The sequence below is a fragment of the Haliaeetus leucocephalus genome, unplaced genomic scaffold (genome assembly GCF_000737465.1).
Source record: "Haliaeetus leucocephalus isolate CR32 unplaced genomic scaffold, Haliaeetus_leucocephalus-4.0 Scaffold626, whole genome shotgun sequence".
Lineage (NCBI taxonomy): Eukaryota > Metazoa > Chordata > Aves > Accipitriformes > Accipitridae > Haliaeetus > Haliaeetus leucocephalus.
In genome coordinates, this window is record NW_010973062.1 from 6187044 (window position 1) to 6208100 (window position 21057).

The 21057-nt window shown below is 35.8% G+C and overlaps 1 protein-coding gene across 1 annotated transcript in view; it reads right to left on the reverse strand.

Annotated features, from left to right (window-relative positions):
• Positions 1 to 18600, reverse strand: part of FAM155A (family with sequence similarity 155, member A) — a 67687-nt gene extending 49087 nt beyond the window's left edge. The window contains exon 1 of the mRNA XM_010578347.1: positions 18448 to 18600. Within this exon, the coding sequence (XP_010576649.1) occupies positions 18448 to 18600 (153 nt within the window). The remainder of the gene's footprint in view (positions 1 to 18447) is intronic.
• Positions 18601 to 21057: the final 2457 nt, after the last annotated feature.

Here is a 21057-nt window from a genome sequence, read left to right on the forward strand (position 1 = left end):
CTGTCTGCTACTGGATGTCAAGATATTACTCCTATTACCTGACTCTTGATTTCAATAATTTCTATGACAGTTTACAGCTTACCTCTTGTATGTCAGAGTTTGTAGCTGATCCATATGTTCACCCAGGTAAGGTTTGGACATGGGACTGGCATTCTTACAATATTTCTTTAAAATGCCTTGTAAAATTTACCTGCAAGAAATCTGAATTCCTTTGGAAAACAATGTAAGACAGCAAAGCCCTCACCTTTCTGAACAATGTGCACAAAGATATGAATTTAGGAGCAAAGTAGCAGCATGTTTAAATAAGTGCATAATTAAAATTCTGTGAGTAGCATACCCACTTGAGCGACACTTAACATTTTCTTAAGGTAGACTCATATTCTGAAGTACCATGAATAAGGACACAGACACAAACAAGTCCTGAATTTTGTGGACAGTTTATGTTGATCTTCAGTGTGATTTCAACAGGCACATGTAGGTATGGTGTGTGCATGTGTATGTGTACAAATAAAACTGCTAAACACTGACATTGTTTACTCATAGCGATATCTGTTACCTTTGAATAAAAGATATTGATATATATGTATAACAAAGGATTTTCCACTGATGATAAAATGTAGACCTAAGCAATTTTGTATCTTAAATAATTATGATGTATTAAAGTGTACTTTAATAACACTTGTTCTACATTTACAAAATCTAGCTTTGTGTAGGTCTATGTCCACATAAAGGTCCAATGCCTGTTTTAATCTGTAAGACCCAGAAGGTAGATATAAAATTCAACTCCAAACAAAAGAAATGAAACTTTGGTCTTTACTCTAAGAAATAAAATGATGTTCCTCTAGAGTAACGATTTTCTAAGGTTATATGCTACAGCTTTAAAACATTAAAGATTAATTGTACAAAGTATATTAAGTTGTCTCATAGTATAAAAATCAGAGTACTTGTTTTGTGTATAAATTTTATTCAAATTTAAGATCCACAATTGAAAAAGTTAAGGATGTCTTGAAGTTAATAATCAGTGATTTAGTCCAATATTACTACCTAAGATATAGATAAATTATGTATAAATGAAATAAATCCTTAAGTTACCTATAGAAGTGTTAATTCAGAAGTTAGCTACTTTCTTTCTTCCACAATACCAATATAAATTCAAATCAAGATTTTATTTCATATGTAACTAATTCTTTCGTGACCTGTGGATTAAAATATCAACTTTGATGATCTCTAAAAAAAGAAAAGAATATGGATGAGTTGGATGCACTTGTTGAAAACAATTGTTCTTTCATTATGATTGCTTACATCTACTCTATATATTGTTCAGCAAACTTCATTCATCCAAGGTGAAGTTAAGAAAAGATCTCTATCGTTAAACTTAATTTTCTTCTAACTCAATTTTTTTGTCTTTATACTCCATCAACCTACTTTTGTAATTTCTATGCAAAAAATCAAGGAAAGGTTTCCCAGTAGCCCTACTGGAAAATTAATATGCTGAAACAGAGCATAGGGTATAGGTCAAGTTAATTTCTCATATGAAACAGATTAGGTAACCACAGGAGAAAAAATATGTGCATAATGGATAACAGTAATCATCATCATAATAAAAGTGTATTATCTTGAAAGGTAGTGAAGATATACTGCCCTTGCTGTACAGCGGAGGTTATTTCATTAATTTTTAATTATTTTTACAATCTCCTATTAAATGAAAAAAGCCTATTTCAGACTTTGGAAGTACTGGGTACTTTCTTTACAAATAAAATAGTCATCATAGCGGAGGGGAACACAACAGTAAGGAAACTGGGAAAACTAATCTGAGGAAGCAAAGCCTTTCTGCAAGCTCCCTGGTGCCCGACTCATTTCTTAATGCAATTTGCTAAAGGAGACTTAGTGCATTGGCTCAACACTGTTTCCTAGTTTTTCTCCTTTTCACAGTTATTTTAAAAATCACAAACAGAGCTCTCCCTGTAATTTCCAAGCTCTTAAGGAGTGAGATATAAAATACAGAAAAGACTTTCTATCCTTTCCCTACTAAGATCATACAAGAGTTTGGAACAATCTAAAAGTAACAAAGTTCTGAAATTTCTATATTGTATTCCAGTCACTGGGGAGAAAGTATCAAACATCTTTGTGTACTAATATTTTTTCAAAAGAAAATTTTAAAAAATGCATATTGCAAGACTGCTGCCCCTGAAATTTCAGGATAATGTGGTATGACACATCATTTTATTTACTACTTACAGAGCTACTAAGTAATTCACAGACTTAGAGCATTCACCTCCCATTGCCCACTTGGCCAAAACAGAGATGTGAAAAAACAGGTTTGCTACTCAGCAGGCAGGGAGAAAACTGCTGCACAGAGAGGGCAACCAGTGCTTGGTAGCAGGACCTACCCAGGAGGCTATGAACATAATCTTCAACTTTTTGCTTCCCTGAAGGAGAGCCGGAGTGCCAAATCCAACCAGTCCTCCTTTTTCATTATCTTGTATCAGCTTTTAGTCTCCTCTCTTCTCTCCAGGAAAAGGGGTGGGGTGGGGGTGGGGGTGTTTGTAAATCAGTGCTGTGTATTCTTCTGAGAAGCGTGAGTTGACTGATTATTTATAATAGCAGTTGTGGTTTGGAGGCTCTGAATTCTTGGATACCCATTCTGCTAAGCATTGCAGAAAGATACGCATAGAGAGCACAAAGCCCTGCCCCAAGGAGCTTGCCCACTAAAAGGCAAAAAACCTAATCAGAAAAGTAAGCAAGATAAAACCAACAACTAATACAATGTTTTAGTAAATCCTAAAGCACTGATGGTAAATTAACTAACTCACAGCAGCGAGCACAGCTCCTATCCTGCCTTGCCTATCTTAGCAAATACAAGCTTTCTGCATGCATTTTATAAAATTCGGTGTTTACCTTCGTTCCATTTCTGTTTATGTCATTAATCCCCAGATGAGCTGCAGACTTCTCTGAAGGAAAACTTTATTCAGTAAGTAAATGGGTCATTCTGTTGCTGTGCTAATGATATATTCTGATCAGCTTCTTTCATCATAAATACAAACTGTGGAAAGCTAAATAAAGCTGGGATGACATTTGAACAACTGAATAGTTCAGATTAAAAGGAGGAAGATTGGAGTGATTTCTTCCATAAGACATAAAATGCAATGGGAAAACACCTGGTTGTTTCTTACTCTGTTTCTTTCATTTTGCTTATGAAAGTTTTCAGTGTGCTGAGGGAACTTCATGCAATGAATTCTAGATATGAAATATTCTTATATTTCCTAGAAGCAAGCACAAAGTCTGGAAAAGTTAAGACTTATTGCCACTATGATTGAGACTAATGGAAATGTTTAATAATTTTTAACTTAATTCTCCATTCTTTGACATCTAGCGAACTGTTCTTCTGCCAACCAAATGTATAAATGCTTTAAAATTACCTCAAAAATAAGAACTTTATCCCTGTACAACAGTAAATCACTGTATATGTGCAGAACAAGATGGAGAATCATGATGATTATATGAAAATCAGAATGTCTTGTGGAGGTCATTTATATTGAAAGGCACATATCTCTGGAATATGCTGTCCTCAGAGCCTGATAAGCACTAATCCTATTGCTTTTTAGGGTATGACATGAAGCACATTTGTTTATAAATGCATGTTCATAAAGTCAATTCCTGTTTAATGTTTTATTTGTCAGCTGGTATTTTTATAAACTAAAAAGACAAGCAATAGAACCAGATACAAAAAAAATGATGTAAAATTTTGCATATTTATATTTCAACAGTGATGGAGAATGCTATTATTTTAACATATATGTGGAGAAATTCAGAATAGTTTTGAGACACTGGAATTCATTCTTTATTCTGTGCAATGCAGAAAAATATTCCCAAGGACAATCTCCTTCAACTTTCTATACATCCCCAAGCCAAAATTTCTCCATTGATATGAAAACTGAAGCTCATTCATGAAATTTGTGTTGATTCTTGTCAAACTGAGCCCAAGGAGCTACACAAGACCATCTATTCAGGAAAGAAAATAGCTCAAGGGTCTTAAAATGCCTGTGACACCTCAGTGGACACATGAACGTTTTGATCCAAACCAGAGAAACATAAAATCATGATTTGGGTTAGAAGGGACCTTAAAGATCATCTGCCATGGGCAGGGACCCCTTCCACTGGACCAGGTTGCTCCAAGCCCCATCCAACCTCGCCTTGAACGCTGCCAGGGATGGGGCACCACAACTTCTCTGGGCAACCTGTGCCAGTGCCTCACCACCCTCACAGTGAAGAATTTCCTCCTTACATCTAATCTAAATCCACCCTCTTTCAGATTAAAGCCATTACCTCCTGTCCTATCACTCCATGCCCTTGTAAAAAGTCCCTCTCCAGCTTTCTTGTAGGCCCCCTTTAGGTACTGGAAGGCTGCTGGAAGGTCCCGCCGGAGCCTTCTCTTCTCCAGGCTGAACAACCCCAACTCCCTCAGCCTGTCTTCATAGGAGAGGTGGTAGGTAAGAGGAGGCGATAGGTAGGAGAACGTGGTTGCCAGATTCAATAGTAGGTAAACTGTCTGTGCCCAGCTAGTTAAACAATTCTCTCAAATCTGAAGGACAGCAGAAGAAACTGAGGGGGGGTGGGGGCAGGAGTGAAAATTCTTTTTTCAGTCAGAGTGCATATAAAGATAGCTAGGTTTTGTTGTTGCTGTTGCTGTTATTTTTTTTTTCCTTAGTAATAACTCACTCCAGGTATTGTACAGAAAGATAAATAATTGAAACAATATTCCTTTTTTCCTTGCAAATGATAATAAGAGTGGGACAGAAACCAGGTCAAGAGTTTTATGTGCTGAGAACTGAGAAGCGTCAGCTGACCTCAGAGGAAGCTACTAGATACTCAGTGTTTTAGAAAAGCGATCACATACTTAAGAGTTTAGTATAAGATCTAATTTATTCTTTTAATTTGTTTAAAAGTTAAGGAAGTGATCAACTGCTTGAACTTCAATAATACTAAACAGTCATGAAAAATTTTACAAGTCCATGTCTGAATTGTTTTTACTATATTAGGTACCAACCCCTCCAGAGTCAAGAGGAAAGTAGATTTAAAAACACTTCACTGTCATATGCTACTTCTGTATACCTATACTGATGAGTGCAGAAAAACTCATTATTTTACAGTTAAGAAACAACTAGAAAAGAATAGTAAAGTCTTGAGTAGAAATATAATATGACATCTCCTTGCCCATGCTCCGTTCTCCCTTGTTTCCTTAGATCCATGGTACTACATATGCAATTGCATATCTACTAATATCATACGCAATGTTGAGATGCCTTACTTCATATCTGAATAGGAAAGGACTTTAACGTCACCGTATGTCTTCACTGAGCACATCTTACTATTTAGAAATTGTTTCTGGCACTTAAATACAGTCTAGTATTTATTTCCTCTCACTCCAAACCTTAAGGAGCTTATCATATTTACAAAAAACATATTTTTCCTTTATATTTATAGATCTCTGATCTTTCTTTGTTGGACCTTAGCAATGACATATATGTCTTTGAGACTTCAGTATTAATTCACTCTAACTCACTGTTCAACCTCTGCTGTAGTCTCTTGGGTCATTCATAAGAATATTTTAACTTTTCTGTTCTGTGAATATGCAGGCCGCATTTTTCATTGAATAGTCTGCTACCATATGTCATTGCAACCATGAATGTCTACACTGGTATTATAAAATTTTTGCTTGTTTTATTCTGCATTTGTATCTTTGAATGGAGCCAAGTGGAAAAGACATTATTATTTGTATTAATGAGAATAAATCTTACAAGAAAGAAACCTCTGTTCCTCAGAAGAATGAAAATAAGAGCCTTTCAGTGTTGCTTTGGGGACAACTATGAACCTCAAAGATTTATCCTTTTCCATATAATTTTAATTACTGAAGTGATGAAATTAGAAGTGTAATTTTATGTTCCCATTATATTCAATAGAAAGAGAAAGAGTGAGAGACTGTGACAGATGGCAATGCAGAACTAAGTTAGGGTTTTCCTCTGCAGTACTATGTCTCTTTACTTTGCTGTATGCAGCATGCCTGACTAGCTTCTTAATCTAGAACTTAGTCACCTAAAATTAGGTGTTCTGAATACCACCGTAAACATTTATTTTCAGCTCTTTTCAGCCTAGATATGGCACAGTGTTTCATAACATGTTTTTATTAAAACTAATGTTTTTTCCTAAAAGTTTTAGTGTTAAAACACAAAAGATATGCTATTATGTTTCTAGCCAGCACCAGAATTTCTTCTTTCATCCAAACCCATTAGTCTGTTTCCTGTCACATTCCTTTATGCATGTAAAACGTCTCTTTTATAATATCCTCTTGTATTGGGTCATATTCTCACAGTGATTTGCAACATATCATTACTTATTTTCTAGACTTGTAATTAAATATACTAGTTATTCTCCCTTTCAAATACTAAATGAAGAAACGGAATACTATTGTTGTTATATTTTATTATTTATTCATATACTCATTTTATATTGTATAGTATTCTATTAGAGATAATTATATGGGATAACACAGGCAAGCCTTTGATGTGATGCATCCTTATTCAGCTTGCCTCTGTGCAGTGTGTGTAGAAAATTATTTGCAAACATTCTGACAAATTAAAGAAGTTAAATGTTGCGGCATCTTGGCTTTTCTGTGTTCACTTTTCTGGAATATCAACTGCTCCTGTGAGAGTCTGATGAATTTCAAGTCCATCCAAGCTTGTTTTCTGACAAAATACAATTATTTTCAGATGGAAATGAAACTGCTTTTTCTTTTCCATTTGTTGTACTGTTTTTGCAAAAGCTCAACATTATCTTATACCAGGAGCAGTGACAGATTGTGGTGATAAAGCCACACTGACAGAGCTTTTATTGTGAGAGTCCTTCCTCATGTTTTTATGGAACTTAAATGCATCTTTGACAGTCCCTGGCCTCTCTTCACTGCTAGCTTTTTTATTCTTCTTAGGCTTATGGTAACGCTAAGCAGTAGAAGCAGCCCGTCATAGAACAAAGGTTAATTAACACACCAGATGGAGAGAGAGACCTGTTGACATGTTCTACAGATTCTTGGCCAAAGCCCAGGCACAGAGGTTGTTATAAGGTCCAGCCAGAGTCCCGGCTGACACCGGACTCACGACACCTACAGCACCAGTGAATATGCGTGTGGTCGGTAACTGCACCGGGGTACGTGACACATTATACCAGGACATTTTATTGTGCAGGAGTCGGAGCAGGCAGGCGGACTAGAGGATGTCTTGCTGCCCCTTCCAAGGATCTTCCACCTGATTTGCATGATTAAATGAAAATGCCCTCTGCTGTCATTTTCTTTTGATACGCATAGATATAATTAATATTAAGTTCATCGCTTCCAAAACTATTAAAATAGTGACTGGCTAAGGCTTCTAGGCTAACCTCATCACCTAGGCTCCCTCTGAAGCCAAGAGAGACAGAAAGATACCTTCCAAAAAAAATTCACCCCTCATGTTGCAGACATTTATTAATTATATGGGGTGAGATCCTAGCTGATCTTCTTCCAGGCCCTCTCACTGAGCTATAGAAGAACCACAGGCATAAACATTTGTCTGGAAGAAAAGTTCATTAACCGCCAATAAATTTAGACAGTATATTTATTTTTTTAACTGCTATTGAAAGATGTAGACTTCTAAAATGACAACGATTAATAGGAATTAAATGGGATTGTTTGGCTAGTTTAGTGCTTTCGGCATTAAAAAGTTTAGAAGGAATTAAATGGTTTTGTTTAGCTGTGGCAAACACCTATGTAGCACAGAGCTACACAGGGCATCCTTACGCAAAATATATCTGAGAAAGGCAAATACCTACTCTTGTTAAAATGTGCAAAGTTATTTAAAACTATTAATGATCCTCTCTGATTTTACATGGAATTGTCTTATAACTTCTTTATTCTGCTTTGCCTCTGACTACTCCAGGGGATTTTTCCTTATGTTTTCTGTGCTAATTAGAAAACCAACCCACACCTAGAGGTCCATTTTTTTGCCCCAGTGGAAGTAAAGAAACTGAGAAAATAATAGAAAAAGAGAAAAGGAGACAATATTTTTAAAGAAAAACTCAAAATTTAGAAAATCTGTCATTTGAAATGCTTGTTCCAGATAGCTTCAAATAAAATAATATTATGTATAACAAGTATTGTAGCGATCTCCAATGTTTTCAGCAGCACTGTAATGCATACCTTCCCCACCCCCTTTAATATTTTTGCAAATGGTGCATGGTATTTTCCCTTACTCGTCTTTCTATTCATCTAAAAGTAAACTGAAGTAAACCTTTTAAAACATAAAAATGCATTCAGGGCATTGAATCTTGCACTGACTGTGAGTAGAAAAGCCAGGAGAGTGGACGGCTGTATGCCTGCTCTGTGCCTTTCCTTCTTTCCTTCCTTCCCTGAACCTTTTCCTGAGGGGTATTTGAGGGACTGTCCACTAAACCTCTGCTTTCCATTTTTGATCACTTCAATAAAAGGACAATTAGTAACATATGTTTCCAGAACTTAATGAATTACAGCCATATAGGACGTCCAAAACAAATACCAAACTGGTCAAAAAAGCCTTGGACTGATGTATTACGCAATTATTTTAAAATCTATTGCAGATAAAATTATGACAAACTCAGTTAATTCCTTCTTTAATCTGTGAGTTATTTTGAAGGAGGATCCCGCCCCCTGCCCCCCCCATTTTTTACTAATTACACAATAAAAGGTGAAAATTAGCAGGTCTGTATGGGGCCCCCTGTTTTTTGAATTCTATTACATAATTACGGAGAGATGTCACCACTAATGGCAATAAAGCTTTGCAGCACTTGATCATCTGGCTTATTTCCCCTCTGTGAGGTTTCCATCAGATTAGACATAGTAAAATTATTTCACCAGAAATATCAATAAATGAAGTTCAAATGAAATTCAATTTGGTTAACTGCTGGTTATTTCCCACCTTGTGTGACAGAAGTTTGAGCAGTGTTATAATAAACTTCTGACCTGACTCTTTTCTTTTCTATTTATTTATTTATATATTTGTTTAAAGTTTAGAAAGAGACCTTAAATATCCTTTTGGCTACTTTCTATGGCACCTACTGGTGACAGAGGAAGGTGTGGGAGAAATCTTATTTTATTAAGTACAGAACTTTTGGGTCCCTGTCCCTTTGAATTGCTAAAACCCTTTTACACTTCTCCACAATAGACTTTTATCTTATTGTGCTCACAATTTTACCATGTTAAAAATAATAATAGTTTATTTTAACGAGGTATTAATCATTTCAAATCATTCCCAACACAAGGCAAAACACAGTTTATTTTATAACAGCTTGGTTTGTCCTTTCCTGTTAGAAACCATATTCAAATTTCAAGTCATTCATGGTCATTGATTATCCCTTGGAAAGACTGCTACAAAGGCATGTGGATTTATACATAGTTTTGGTAACAATGATTTGAATTACTGAAAATAATGTTTGCCAGAAAAAAATAAATTGAACTTATTTCACATTTGAGCGAAATATTGTGTTTGAAATTTATTTTTCTTTTTCAATGCTACTTAAACATCACAATCAGACAAACTCAAAATACTTTTTACTGCTTAATGGTACAATCCCTTTGTTCATGTTATTTATACTGCACCTTTGATAGTATGAAAGTTTATTGTTTCAGCTGTAATGTTTTTTCATTGTCTTTTACAACAGTTTTGAGGTGGACTCTGAAGAAAAACATTTCCCATCTGAATAAGTTCAGAATTTTTTGTTCATCTCTTAATTTCATAGCAAAGTCCTATTTTATTTCATTTTATTCTCTCTGTCTTTAATTTCAGTTATTTCACACAATGGGAAGGCTCTGGATTTATGCATAAAACATAGCATGAAAAAACCATATTTGTCAAGCGTTAAATGACACTGATGTTCTTATCATGTCCCACTGCTATCATCAGATGCCTGCCCTGCATAATCTAAAATAAAAACAACTGAAAGCCACAAGAATTGTGATCATTGACCCTCTCCCAGGTTTGCCATTCCTGTTCCAGGAAGTTCCTGAGCTAAAAATAGTAGGAAAGTTTATTTCTAGTATTAGCAAGAATTGATGTTTATTCTCTCCCTTTTCTGACTTTGCTAATGGCCACTTCTGAACACTAAACTAAATGGATGTTTGGTCCTGCCTGGACATTCTTTACTTTCCTAAACACTACTAGGACATGTCTATTGCCTTTCGCTCTCAACAGTAAATGATATATTTAGGTCAGAAAAGAGACTCAGGATGGCACTATACAACATGGAATGGGTCACTAATGAATACATCAGATTTGAAATTCCCCAAGCACATCCTGGTGGCCACCAGAGGCTCACGAAAACTTTGAAAAGGCTTCTCGAAGTGTGGTATCCTGCATCACTCTGATGGAGACAGATTTTTTTAAGTAGCTCCCAGCTTGCTGTCCTGCATGCTAAATAGTCCTCTGAAGACAGGAGCTTGCCAATACTTGCTCCACATCACTGGAGGGTAATTTAACTATATCAGTTTGCTTACTTTTTGCCTACATACTTCCTTTTCTCTGTCATTGGCTAGACTTGGGTCTTGTTTTCCTGAACCACTCAGCTCAGGAATGAAGTGGAGGAGGTTGATTGGTATACATGAGACAGTTTGGGCTCATTTCAACTGTGAATTAAAATATAACAAGACCAAGGTGATGACAGTTAATTTTTTATTATTTCATAACATTATGTAACTTACTAAAATTATCATCTTCCCCTAGTCCCCCTTTCATTTTACAGACAGAAAATCCTTAAAGATCTTCCTCTATACTACCTGTCTGACAGCTTTGCCTGGGAAAGTGTATGAATTTCCAATTAAGTCAGACTAGATAAATTTGCTTCTGCCATCATCAAAATGTGAAAATCAAATCACATATTCAACATATTGCAGCCTAGTGGCACAATATAAGAGCAAGCTGAGACGTAGCAGAGTATTTGTTATCTAATAGGCAGCTAAAGAAGATTATAGCTAATATAGAAGATTATAGCTAATAATACAGGTTCCATTCCTCCCTGCTTCTTTGGTCTGGAACAGCAGTAGAATATACCTTTGAAGTTGCTCTGTAAAACACCTTTTGAAAATGATATAACTAAATGAGCTGCCTGCTTTATGCTAGGGCACAGGACCTGTTATTTTTACAGCTCTGAGGGTCTTGAGGAGCTATTGTCATCATCTAAACCTGGATTTCTACTGCTCAATTCCCATCAGAATTCCATTGTTAATGCCTTCAAAAAGTCAGACACCTACCAGAAAAATAGGTACCCCAGTTAGCATCCGTAGAATTGAAGCACTTTAAGGCTAACAGAGGTCCTTTCCCTGCTTCTGTAGTTTTGATGCACAGGAAATAAGAAACAATCTGGATTTTGGAAGTGGAATTAGAAGGCTTTATTAACCTCCATGAAGTATCATGCAGAGACAAAATCTTTACTTAATATCTTTGCTTGAGAGACTGACATATAGCAACCAGCTTCCTTTGAACTACTGGCTAGGCCTCTTGTATATTCTGTTTAGTCAAAGTTAATCAGATTTGCCAATAAATATGTATTTAATTCTTTCTGTAACTTAATTTATTTTGACTTGAAGTGATCACACAAGCACCATGTTTGTGTGCACAGCTGAGGGGGTGGAAAACTCTGACATTTCAGCTAGTGTTTGGGGATAACATATAATAGCTACAAGAAAGGATGTGTGCTGTGATCTTACCATAAAAAAGACATGGATATAGACAATTACCTGCTCAGGACTGCTGGCAATATCTGTCATAAGATGTCAAGGGAGTCTCTCCCTAACCTCAAATTAATTATTTCTCCAAAGTTCCTCTGGAGTTCAGCAGCAAGCAATTATGGATGTTCCAATTTAGATGCTGGCTTTGGAGGAGGACCTCCACATCAGAGGTTCTCACGCAACAGTTTTGGTTATGGAAGAAACTAAGTGTATATACAAGGGTCTGAAGTTAGAGCACTAGATGTAACCCATTCTCACTTCCAGAAATAAAAATATCTGGGTTCTAGCTCACTCCTTCCCAACTGCACAAAAGGAGAATCTATTTTTTGTGTTTTCACTAGTCATGCCCTTACTCTGATATTCTCCTTACAAACAGTACTTACTAGATCTGTATCACTGAAAGTCTTCCAGAGAAAACTAACTGACGGTATAGCTGGATGAACAAATTCATTGTTGAAAACCCATCGATGAATCAAATGACAGAAGAAATTATGGATATTTTATAACAGAAAACAGGAAAAAAGGGAGGAGAAGATCTGGAAATTCAAAAAAGCTTTGGATGATATGACAACAACTGCAGTACATATATTACATGGCCATGCTGGCCTGTCATTTATGGGTACATGCAGGTTGAGTGAATGATGAACTTAAACTCCCACAGAGAAAGTGTCTCCTTTGGCTGCAGGTCAGAGATGAAAGTGGTCTTAAGCTAAGGGAATTTTAGATAATCTTTTAGACCACAGGGTACTCCAGACAACAGTTTGCAATTTTCAAAGACAGTAGTAAAAGGCATTTACTAAAAACTGTCAGGAAAGGGAAAGAATCACAGTAAAGCTAAGCCAGGCAAAAGGTTCTAAGATGTGTCATTGGAGCAGGGTTTTCACTGAGTAAAGGTTTTATTCTAAGCAAATGTATAGTGGGCCACCATGGAAGACATTGCAGTAGGAGACAGTGATTTCAAGCAGAGTCTAGGCAGAGTTTAACTGTAGGCCTTGCTTACAGAGACCCATACGTCAGTGTGAGCGACTGCTAGATAACCTGAGCGCATACTGTGACATGAGCACATGCTGCCTTTAACACCATCTGTACTTACTTCTCGTAAGAGCTGTTCCTGTGGAGCTGTGTAAGAGCATAACACTCTCCGTGAACCTTGGTGTGCCATCTAGAAAGTTCAGCATTGTCCAGGTAAAAGCCTGATACTTCTGTCCACTTGTCGGAACGCTAGAAAGAGGTGAAGAACGTTGAGGCTGGAGAACCTCACCAGGGGTGGGCTCTGAGCAGCACACCGCAGTCTACGAGGAGGGGCTCGGCTGGTGTTACAACAGCCAGGGTTCCCAGCACCAGAAGGGACGTAGGGTTGCTAACATCTTTTCTATCATTTCCATCCTTTACTCAATAAACCAGTTAACTAACCTTGAGTGTCAGCACTTTTCTTACCGACATCCTAAAAGAATTGATCTCCCCTGTGCAAAACAAAATGTCTGCACTCCAAGATTAGGATTGCAACAAAACTGAGAATAGATAGTTTTGGTCTGGAAAAGAAAGGTCAGTAAATTAAAAGTAACTGAAGTTGCTAACAAACATACTAAGAAAACTACTAATTATTACTTTTAGTATTCAAGCTCAGACTGGCTGTAAAATAACTAAATTAAATTGGTGTCTTATACTGTTATATTGGTCAAATGATTATGTATAGACAAAGCCTCGAGGCTAGAACTTGGGTCCTAATTTTTGCTAACTTTATCACTCCTTCATATTAACTGGCTATGTAATGGAATACTGGAATAAAGGAAAAGTGTCGGGTCCATCTATTTCCTTAGCCAATGCATGTTTTACAATGAAAACTGTAATAAATATTGGGGGAAAAAAAATCTTACCTACTTTTTATCTTAATGTGGATAGATGTTCCCTTTCCTTAGTAGAGAACAGAATAGAACTAAAATATTTTTTCAAGAAGATTATACAGTATTAATTCACAGTTTTAGTAAGTAACTGGGTTGACATTAAGAATATAGCCATTATGACCTGATCATTATTAAACATTCATTTTTGTAGATCTGTAGATCTTCAGAAATGAAGAAAGAGGTTGAAAACCAAAGTCTTCCCCTATCTACAAATAAAAAACCCCAAACAAATCATCTTTCCCTCTCCTGTAGCTATGGAATTAATAGCAAAAATATTATTTGATTTTTCTCTCTGTGTGCCTTCAGTCAATTCTTCAGGGTCAGGCCAACATACTCCACAGTCACTGCCAACTTAACCTGCCCTTAATTCCTGGAAAAGAAGGCTTTGGTTTTCAATGTTCTGATGGTAGGTAAGTGAAGAACCTATACCACAGCTTCTTTGGACAAACAATGTATTGGGGAAAAAGAAGAAAAATCTGAAGCAAAAGATTCTGCCAAAAATATTTGAACTTAATTATTCCCTTTCAGGACTTTATTAAAATACATTTAAAACTTTAATCATCTTTCATCTACTGAAGAGTGAGTGGTTTTGAAGGTAAAGAATAAAACTCCTAATAATTTAGAAAATATTTTTGATATAGTAGTTTATGTCCTCTGTTTTTAGCCTGGTGAATAAATAAATAAAAAAATCAAATTCTTGATGAAAGCACTGTTTGTGTTAATCATACAAATTGTATAACAGTATTACAGCTGCAAGAACTGGTCAGCTTTGGTCCACAGATCTTACAATGTCCTTCATCCATCAGTATGAATTTATCAAAGAATTAAAAATATTAGGGGTTTTATATTATTTGGAAAGTTGCATGCAAAATTCTAATCTCTGTTAGGTTTCCAAACTAAATGTACTTCTTTAATTTTGTAAATTTTATATACCTCTTAAAACTTCAAATCATAGTATCAAAACCTTATGTAACCTACAATCCTTTTTAATTTTAAAAATTACTATATGAAGTAGGGAAGTATCACAAGTTCAGTGTTCCAGTGGAGAATGAAAACCTTTTTCAAAGTAAAAGAAAGCCTTTGATAATCCATAGAAACGCACTCAACTCCTCTGAAACTTTAATCCTTATAATTAATGACACACTCTTTCCTTATACTTTGTAATATGTTTTATGTAGTCATCCAAGCAATTAAATTGATACATAAGAAGGGCCAGCCAGTCTCTCAAAAGCCTCTGGCAATCAAGGGAAAAAGTACACAATCTGAACATGACATAGGGAAAACATCATGACCAAATGATTTCTATATGCGTAAATACTGCAGAAGTCAGATTTCCTGACTCTGCATGTTCAGCTGAAAAGTTTCTCTACATAAGCTTCTCCAGCAGACTTTTCATTGCAAAATAATTTACACAATGCTAGCATGTATTTTGGATAGAGAAGTACTGTCCAACAGATATTAGCACCTTAAAAGGCAGAGGTTTCTTAATGCCCAGAGTGAAGTCTGTTCATAATTACAGACATCTACGAATTAAAAAATAAAAATAAATCCACAAAAAAACAAAGCCCCAAAACAGGGCTGTTGTGCGTACACAGGACAACTGTGTCTGGTCACACATATGTAGTTCACATACATGCGCTTCTCCAGTGCTCACAGCTCAGGTATACCAGATCCATTGTGCCTGTTTGCTAGAAGACACATACGCATTATATGAACAAACAACTATACAGGCCCTAAATCTTCACATTAATCCAATTTACTAATGCAAATGACAGATATCTCATAGAACAGTGAATTTTTGTGCACGTGCTTCAGTCTGACCTTTTGTTGCAACAAATCTTTTGTTAGGTTGTATTTTGTCTAAAATCAAGTTCACAATCAAGATTTAAGATAAACTGCATTTCTGAAGAGTATTTCTAGATCCCATACTTAACCAAAAAACTGAGACCAAGTGATGACTACTGTGGTGGTGCCATATGAAATACAGCTCTAGTTCTTTTCATGTTGCTACATGGAATTGTTTAATCATTTTTTAGTTGCTGAAGAATTTACAATTCAAACCTTATGTTTTTTGACATTTTTGAACCAAGTCATTTTAAGACAGGCCAATCTACCACAGACAGTGCAGCAAATCGAGACAGCTGATACACTTAACTAACAATTGTTTTGTTTTCTGTATTAAGCATTCCTTTATGTGGTTTGTGATACTATGAAGATATATATTGAAAAAAGAAAAAGAAAAAAGAAAAAAAAAAAATGAAGAGATACAGTGAAAAGTTAGGAAAAGGATTCTAATTTTGCAGTGAACCAACAAACCCCTGACAGCATTGGTTGGCCCTTACTACCACGATGCCTCCTGCTTCTTTTTGAGCTGGGGACCAGTTTTTCACTTCCACAGAGGGTCAGGTCCCCCTTCCTGGGGAGAACAGCAGAGACAGGAGCCATCTGCCCTACAGCTCTTACAGGCTGCTGTGGCTCCTATGCCAAATCAAAATGTTGGGCTTGAGACCAGTTCTTTTTTGATTTTAGGCTGCTGTGGGGTTTTTGGTGAAAAGCCAGGCCAACTGGGCTCCAGAACCTCACATAATACACATAAAAACACAACAAAATATAAACGAGAAAATTTTAACTAAGTGTATTTGACACCAACCTTTAATCCTTTCAACTTTCCACACTGGAAATGCTTTGCAAAGCACAGAAAAGTGTGAAGAAATTAAGCTGCAGTTTTTCTAACATACCAAACAACACTTGAGAATGAAATGTTTTTATGAATTACAGAGACAAAATGCACAACAGTTGAACATATGTTAATTTAATGAATGTCATCATCTATGACTGGAAATAATCAGTATTAATCTTGAGGAAATGTAAGACAGTATTAAATGAAATCATATTTGTGAGAGCATGTTCAGAGATAAAAAAGTGAAAGGAAGCAGAATATTTTCACCTTTTTTCCTCTGGTTTTCTGCTTCATTTCTTTTCCCAGAAGTGTTTTGCTCCCACACTACAAAACAGACTTAAATCGAGCTGCACACCTGTGACAATCTATCTGTATTTTCTTTTCTCTAGGACCTTTTTCTTAAAATATCAATTCGGGATGGCAGAATGTACAATTACTCTTTCAATAGAATTGAGACGATTCTGCTAATAATTTTCTTACACTGTTCAATCATATATTCTATTATTTAGAGTGTTTTAAATCACTTCTTCCCTATATCCTTCAAAAAAGACTGTGTTTTACCACCAGAGGCAAAGTTCTCTGGGAGAGAAAGTAACAATGCACGTAACTGGATCCCTCACCTATTACTTTAAATTACACCAAAAGAACACTTTTTCAAATCTATAGACCATAATGAAAACACTTCAATAGAAAACATGGACAATTTTATCTCTAAAAATTTAATGAAAAAAAATTATTTTAACAGTATGTATCACTAGGGACATGCAGAAGTAATGTCACTGTGAATAACACTGTTGGAAAACAATTAACCTATGAAGCAATATCTTGCAAAGTCTTTTGCTAAAGCACTCGAAGTTCTGATGCAAATCTCAGAAGACAAAAAATTCTGATTATTCAGTGTTGACTAATACATTATCACTGTTTACTGTAACATACCTTTGCTTTTCATGCAGACTAACACAAATTAGCTAGCTTTCCAAAGCCTATATTTTGATTTTATATTGAGCTGGTTATTAACCACAATCAAATATGCAAAGTCATATTCTAAATTTGTACCTTTTTTCCTCAATGACTGTTATTTTCCCATTAGTCATATTGGTATAATCAAGAATTTGTCAAATTATGTTTTGATTAATGAATTTTTTTCTGCTATAGCTTAATAAGAACACAATGGCAATCATCACTGAGAGAAACCTTCTCCCATCTGGGCTTTCATATTACAAAGAATGAATGTGTTATTAATTGGCTACAATTTTCCTCAGAAACCAAAAGATATTATGAACCACAGTCAGAAAGTATGTATAATGACTGTTTGCATGTCTAAACACAAGTGGGTACTTTGCAGCATCATTTTATGATTGTTAGCATAACTCTGAAGACAGTCTTCAGTAGTGTCTGAACATATGTTTGAGGAACTGGCAGCGATAGTAGTTTTTCTTGAAGTAGTTCCTTAAAAAAGAGGAAGTTCAATTTTAAAGGTGTGGATTTCTTTCATGCTCCTATCTAGCATGCTTACAGGAAATAAAGTGGGAGTGGAAAATGCAGTTAGAAAATTCCTTCACACCCTTCTTAACTTATTTTGGTTAACAAAGAAGAAAATATGATTTATGAGCTACTGCAGTAAATAATACATATGAAGTAAGCAGGAAGTGTAGGAGTATTTACAACAGAACAGTTGAATTTCTAGGAAGGATATTGCAACTGGAAGGAAAAAGGTAGCAGGAGAACTTTTACGTAAATTTGGAAGTAAAAATTAAGTCTAAATTCAGAGCTGAACAAAAAATTACAGAAAATGAAAGTGTCTAATTTTCCTGATAACATCCAAAATAATGCAGGATATAATAATAAGGTTTTAATGAGAACTGTCATCAAGATAAAATAAGATTATATACAGACATTTTGGTTTTGCTACCCAAAAGTTCAATTCAGTTCATTCACAGCAGAAGGTGAACATTTTGCTGTTGTAGCCACAGTCTATTGAGAAGTTTGAGCTTTCACCCAGTGACTCTTGTTTAACTAAGGTGTTTTTACCAGCCAGCCCTGCTCTTCCCAACACAATTCCCTGTATCCTGAGTCTTTACTTCTCTCTGATGAACAGTTTTGTTGTCTAATGGCAGTGTGTGTTGTGTCTTCTTCCCCAGCTCCTTCACCAGGCCTGAGGTCACCCTCTCATCTGGATCCAATCCACGCAAGAGATGCACGCCTTGCCGAAGATGCACGTGGGTGTCAGCCATGTCTATACAGCAACTTTGTTCTTTTATACATATATATATGTATATATGTATATATATATATATATACACACATATATATCTCTCTTGTCACTGAGACAAACAGTCCGTTGTCCCTGCTTTTTCTGGTTTGGTGTCACCTCTGCCCATGCACATACACGAGAGACTCAGACCAGGGAACTGATGCGTCACCTAGCAAAAATGAATGCATTTTTTGCTTGGTTGTTTTTTTTCCCACATGGAGGGACAAGGATCAAACAGCTCAAGGTAGAGGAGAGGAGGAAAAAGCCATTTCCTTCTAGAATATACTAGATTTAGAAGGACACTGAGTTAAAATTGCTGTGTGAACATAACTTTGCTGTTCCGAATTGGTTTTCCTGTTCTCTTTTAAAAAATCTAGTCATAAGAAGGAAGTAATAAGTAACATAGCAAAAGGAACCTTGAATCAAAACAATAATAATAGTATTAAAATACTCAAAACCTACAAAGAACAAGATCTGAAGTTGATTAGACAACCTTCTGATGAGGTTAAATGTGACATGGTGTCCTACTTTCCCAAGGAATGTGAGTCTCATTCAGTCCATGGGATGGGCAATACAAGATTTGCTCAGCTGATGAAATACCCAAGAACACAATCCTCTATGGCAAAGTAATATGAGAATATTTAAAACTGGGAAAACGAAGAAAAGGAATTAAATTCAGAGCTTATCTGCAATACTTTCACACATTATACTCCTAGAAAAAAATGTCAAATTTTTAGAAAAACAGAAAGTACCAAATAAAATACATTAAAAACAGAATTTGACATCACAAAGGAACAAGTGACCTGTAATACCAGATATTCTTAGACATTAGGCATATTCAGGATTCAAAGGCCATCTGTTGTGAAGCAACCAGTCTCCACCTCATCATTTTCAATTACCGCAACCCCCATGTTTAATCAATTCCAGGCTGCTTTTATAAAACTATATTACTAACTGGCCTGATAACATACTATTAACATTAAAGAGTAACAACCATTCTAGAGGCCATGAGTAAAACAAGAAGTTCTGTGTTACAGGAAATAGGTCTTGTTGGGAAGGGTGACTTTGAAATAAGAGCGTAGATATAGAGAGTAATTTCATAGTTGCTGCTGTGCTTAGTAAAAGAATTCTCCCTCCCTCAGCAAAACAAAATTGTACACATAAAAAAGACTTGATTGTTCAGTGCACTATATCATGCTGATGCTTTTTCGTATCAAGAAGACAATATTTAAAAGGGAAGACCTGAGACCTGTGCCCCAAAATATTGTGACTTACTGAACTTTTGCAACTACACTGAGTAACCAACCATTTCCCTTCTAATAGTTCAGTGAAAAAATTCTTGCATCTCTAAGGAGCTCTTCTATAATGAATTGCAATCTGCTTGGTCACAAGGCTTTCAGACCATATCTTGATTATCATTTACTTATTGTGGCCCGCTAACTTCATATTTCCTTTATTATCAGTTGCACAAATATATCAACAACCTTGTCATTCAAAGCCAAAATGTAGAAAGTTCTTCAGGCAGAATGCAATAGAATTTTTAATACAATCACTTGTTGCAATTACTATATGCAAAATAAAATGCTTCAGAAAATTTCAAACCAATGAAAGTTGTATTTTTTCTTGTCATTACTAGATATCCCCACTATATCTGTTTTGAAAAGTTTTGTTCCTGAACTCAACCTAAGTAGAAAAAAGATAATAACATGTGTAAGAAGAAATTTCACCCAACTAAATGAAGATATTCCTCACTCAAACTGGGGAGCAGGGGTGAATTATGGAAGGATATGACCTTGAATTCCTATTTTCAGAGAAGTGCTCTATTTAGATATAGAACTAAAACATCTGTTTAAGTGTATTCTATTGTCAATCTGTCTACCTGAATGCACACTTCATGAGCAGCTTTACGAGAACTTAAAATATTGGCACAGTCTGTTCTGCACAGTCAGTCCTTCTGGATGAGAAAAAGAAAAGAAGGAATCAGATAAAATTAGGCTGAAAGAGATTTTGAGAGTTTAATCAAGTTTTTTTCCCAAGACAGGATCAGTTCTTCCTAACACATTCTTGACAGATGTTTGTTTTATCCATTCTTAAATCCCCAAGGATTCCAGCATTCTGGCTAGGCAAGCGATTCAAGTTCTTAATCATCATTAAAATTAGCAAGTTTTCCACTGTGTCTAATTTAAACATTCTTTACTGCAGTTTAAACTCATTATTTCTTTGACAACAGGAGGTATAGAAAAGGTTTTCCCTTTATCTTTTCAGCAAGTTTCCCTCTGTGAAAACCCTTCTTATGCCACCGATAGTCTTACTTTTTCTAAATCTTTGAGTCTTTCTGAACATCTAAACTTATGACTCTTTCTTCCCTTGTCCTTTTCAGCCTCAGAAGGACAGACCCTGCTGCCTCTGAGCTGCAGCTTTACTTCTCAGTGTCTCA